The 4,522-nt window shown below is 46.6% G+C and overlaps 2 protein-coding genes across 2 annotated transcripts; one reads left to right on the top strand and one right to left on the bottom strand.

The window, feature by feature from the left end:
• Window positions 1-770: 770 nt before the first annotated feature.
• On the bottom strand, window positions 771-3,092 carry V1508DRAFT_162474 (kinase-like domain-containing protein). Its single transcript, XM_066936074.1, has 4 exons — window positions 2,797-3,092; window positions 2,501-2,736; window positions 2,300-2,450; window positions 771-2,246 (listed from the first exon to the last, which is right to left on the bottom strand). Exons 1-4 carry the CDS (start codon window positions 2,809-2,811, stop codon window positions 987-989), a joined length of 1,662 nt encoding a protein of 553 aa, XP_066795156.1. The 5' UTR covers window positions 2,812-3,092; the 3' UTR covers window positions 771-986.
• Window positions 3,093-3,192: 100 nt separating this feature from the next.
• On the top strand, window positions 3,193-4,476 carry V1508DRAFT_462410 (uncharacterized protein; the record flags this gene model as incomplete). Its single annotated transcript, XM_066942833.1, has 5 exons — window positions 3,193-3,579; window positions 3,611-3,654; window positions 3,735-3,860; window positions 3,915-4,236; window positions 4,290-4,476. Coding segments are annotated over exons 1-5 (843 nt in total), but the record flags the coding sequence as incomplete, so codon positions are not given.
• Window positions 4,477-4,522: the final 46 nt, after the last annotated feature.

Below are 4,522 nucleotides of genomic sequence, written 5' to 3'. Positions count from 1 at the left end.
ACACCGGATCCCATGAAACTGGGGCTCCAGCAAATTCGGGCGGCCCTATGGCCAATGACGGCGTGGGCGAGAGTCTAGATTGAACGGTTTTTCTGTGAGTTTGAACCCGTATTCGCCCGTCTCCACTGATCAGTCAACAGATTGTTTTGTAATCTAGGACCAAACGCGAATCATTCACAATATTCGCCTGAACATTGATCTCGACATGTATACTTAGACGATTTATCCACGGAAATCCTGACCAACGGCACGGCGGACTTTTACTTCCGCACCTGCATCGCACGCTACTACTACGGCCCTGGTCTGCCCACAATTCGATTATACCCACCAATGGAGGCACCTCTTCGCTTATCTAATTATGCATCCAGGCTTGCCTATCTATGAATACAGCGGGCAAGACTATCACGAGAGAGTATTACGACACCTGCGTTCGTACACCTTCGCTCACAATATTCTCGATTCGTAGTTTCAGGATGGTGCATCCTCGAATGTTGTGTTGGTGGACATCGACCAAATGCGTCTTGGCCCGCTGCAGTTGCAAAGGCTCTCGCTGAGAATAGTATCGCTTCTGTGACTACTCGTGGTTATACGACATGTATATAATTCGGTTGAAGCTCGCGGTTGGGCAGGTGACCAACCACGGCCCTGAAGGTTAAGCTTCGGAACAAAGATTCTTAACCTTAGTTTTGCTTGACTGCTTTGATTGATAAATCTGATGTGCAAATTTGACTTGGTCCAGACCGGTGACAGAATGTATCGAAGTTACAACTGATTGCATTATAATATGATTCCAAGCAACGCTTTTCAAAAAGTGTTAGGGAATCGTATACCAAAAATCATTAATAACAATCAAAACATAGAGCAACGGTTACATATCATATCGTCCAAAACAAACAGGCTAACTACACGTAAACCAAAACTCTCCCATACATCTACCAGATGCAAAATAGAATAAATTTAAGTCCTTATAAATTAACGGTAATGTCTCATGAAACAACTATCGGCGCTTTTGTAAAATGCTGCTGCTGCTGTTGCTGCTTCTCGCGCCGCCTCTCTAATAACGTGGCGCCGTCGAGAGACAACTCGAATTTGCCCTTCCTTTTGTGATTGGCCGTGGCGTGATTTGCACCCCTCTGACCATTCGCACGATTTTTATGGCGGTAATTAATCGGCGACATGTGTACATTGCGCAAGCCAGCCTCCACCTGCTGAAGTCGTTCGTTGCTGGACGAGTTACTAAACTCTTCTTCCTCTTCTTCCTCTTCTTCATTCAACATGCCCAGATTTTGAGCACCACCTTGCTTACGTGCGCGCTCTTCCTCCATTCGGTGCACAGCATAAGAGATGTCGAATGCTTCTTTGAGAGTGTTCACAGCGGGCGACCGGTTATCGCGTGCAGCTGCTCGTGGAGTCTCGAGAATGTCCATAACCATCGGGCTGGGTAATCCTGTACCCATTGCAGTTGGAGGCGCATCAATTGCGGGAACAGTTGGCGCATTGGACTGCGTTACCCACGGATGGTTCAAGAATTCCTCGATCGTGTATCTTCGCTCCGGGTCGACAGTCAACAAGTGCGAGACAAGATCCTTTGCACATTTGCTTATCGGATCCCACCATGGGCTCAAAAAAGTGTATTGTCCTCGTGCGACCTTCTCCGTCAGTGACTGGATGCTCTCGTCGTAGAATGGTGGGAAACCACATAGAAGTGTATATAACACGCATCCAAGTGCCCACATGTCAACAGACTTTGAATACCGCTCATCCTTGACGATTTCCGGAGCAGTGTAACCGACAGTACCGCAAGGAGTCATCGTCTGCGAATCCCAAACAACCTTACTTAACCCAAAGTCAGCAATCTTGATCTTGCCAATACCGCCCGCCCCGACACCTGGAATAAATTGCCCCTCGTCTGCCTTGTCTTCATCTCCCGGTCGCAATTTGATTTCTTTAGATGGGATAAACGGGATCGGGTAGAACAATATATTTTCCGGCTTGATATCTCGGTGGACGATACCGAGTTCCTCATGCAAGTATTTCAATGCCTGTGCAACTTGGACGATGACATGACGCGACAGATCTTCAGAGAAGTACGTTAATCGGACAATCTGATGGAAAAGTTCACCGCCCGGTAGCAGCTCCATGATGATGTAATAATGGCTCTCACTCTCGAAAAAGTCGATAAGAGACACAACATTGGGATGATTGACTTGCCGCAGTATTGAGACTTCCTTCAAAATACTCGAGCGCTGTTGTTGTTAATATAAATGAGGTATCTGAACTATAACAAAATGATACATACATCTACAGTCTTCTGCTGCTTCTTGGCCTCCTCGCCCAGGTGGTGACGGTGACTCTCTGCCGATGTTATGTCGTATTTTCTCACAACTTTAATAGCGGCTAATTCGCCTGTATCTTTGCTTTTGGCCTTGTATACGTTCGAAAATGCGCCGCTACAAATTGTTAATACGGTACGCTAAGATTCTCCCACAGTGGAACATACTCTCCCATCTTTTCTAACAAGATCCATCGATCCAAACCGGGGTAAGTTGGCAGCTTATTCTGTTGCTCTTTCTCCTCGGCCACGATGCGGGCAATGGCATTATCGAAAATCTCTTTCTTCTCAACGAACTCCGCCTGTGGCGAGTAGATTTGGGCGCCAGCTTCGACCATGGCCTCAACATCATTTTCTCCATATGCAGCGGCCTGCTTGCCATGGCGAATGAAATTCTTGAGATTCTACACATATAGATGTGTTATCACCTTGTGATAGTTGGGTTGATGGGTCGAATAACTTACCTCTAGGACCGGCATCTTGTAATGACGGACTGATCGGCGCCGGGTGTGGAATTATGCGTGACTCAGGACGAAAGTGGGCCGTAGATCCGACTCGGAAGTCGCTTACCAATACACAAGTATCGCAGTGGATAGCAGACTTCGCAATTGAAGTAATTGCAGAATCGCCTGTGCAAGAGCAATTTACAATGCAAAGGGGTGAATAAGACAAAATAAATGTACTATGGGGGCGGAGCACGCTGGAAGTGGTTGATTGTGAGATGAGAGGCTACAGGAGAGAGTCACAGGACGTGGGGGAGCGACCGAGATAGCGATGTAGTGCTGACTGGGTGACACAAGTGCTATGTACTGCGGCGCCCGGCAACAAGTCGCACGCACATTCCCCCTACCCTTTGTTAGCAGCGCCACAAATTAGTGAGCAAAATTTCACTGGTTTATACTATTCAACAATTCATTAAGTACAGATTTACATTCAAGATAAACACAAACTAGGACAGCATCTGCATCAGAGGAAATCCTTCCCGACGACTCCGGTTGGCGAACCGGACCCGTCTCATTGAGGTCCAACTACCGATGACTTTCACTATGGAACGTTTTTAGCCGGATCTCCGAGCGCTTATCAATGCTGTCAACCGCACCATCATGTGACATGCTATTCAATAGCTTATTAAGCTGTCCTTTCGTAACATATCGTTGTAAACCTGACAATAAATATAATCTATATATATGCTGGAGTCAGCAGGTAACCGTATTTGTCCGCAACGTGCTGGAAACCATGGGGTTAGGGTAATATGTGTACGATTTACTTCATTTTTAGTTCTATGTGCGGAACTGAGCACTATATGTGTGAATTTGCTGAAGGTCTACGAGTTTGGTCAGGCTATGACTCACAATTTCGACGAGGAGTTGTTTCTGACCAACTTTTTCGCCGAGAACTATAGATTTGTTACGAGATAACGTGCTTGAAGAAAAGGTGCGCATTTGGTCGTGGATAGAAGTTTACCATTTGGACGTCGAAAAAAGTATTATCGATAGCGGCGAGCGATTCATTTTGTTGGCCGAAGACGGTACGTTCAAATTCTGTAACTGTTTCATATGGGCATGCACTTACAAGCTACCAGAACTACTAAAAATCAACAATTATCGCGCTCCTAGGGACAAGATTATTTGCATTCTTAATTGCTGCAAGGTTATTTTTGGACTTCTCAGGCAGACGAAGACTGAGGAGTCGGCCGACAAATTTCTACCTATTCTCGTATATGTTGTGATCAAGGCGCAGCCAAGGCATCTTGTCTCGAATGTGCAGTACATTATGCGGTTCCGGAGTCCTGACAAGCTAAACGGTGAAGCTGGTTATTATCTGTCGTCTCTTCAAGGCGCCATTAGCTTCATCGAATCGCTCGATCGGAATGCATTGAACATTACAGATGAAGAATTTGAAGAGTATGTACCAGTTGTGTAGGTGTCAAGGTTATACTGCTCCTAACTACTATAAGACGAGTTGTACAATCCGTTGCCATGATTCAAGAAAAAGCTGATCGCCGTGATGCGCACAACGACCTTCCGAGTTCGCCGAGGACTTCCACGTCAGCCACCGGTCTTCAAGCACGGACTCAGACTCCGCCATCACGGCCATTCTCCCCGGCAGACATGGCCGACGTGGCTTCTGGCGTTGCATCACAGGTACAAGAGGCTCTCAGCGCCACTTTCACAGCGCCATTCAAGCAAT

The sequence above is a fragment of the Lipomyces doorenjongii genome (genome assembly GCF_038497915.1).
Source record: "Lipomyces doorenjongii strain NRRL Y-27504 unplaced genomic scaffold V1508scaffold_32, whole genome shotgun sequence".
NCBI lineage: Eukaryota > Fungi > Ascomycota > Lipomycetes > Lipomycetales > Lipomycetaceae > Lipomyces > Lipomyces doorenjongii.
The sequence above is the reverse complement of the archived record's forward strand: the minus strand, read 5'-3'. Positions and strand labels throughout refer to the sequence as shown.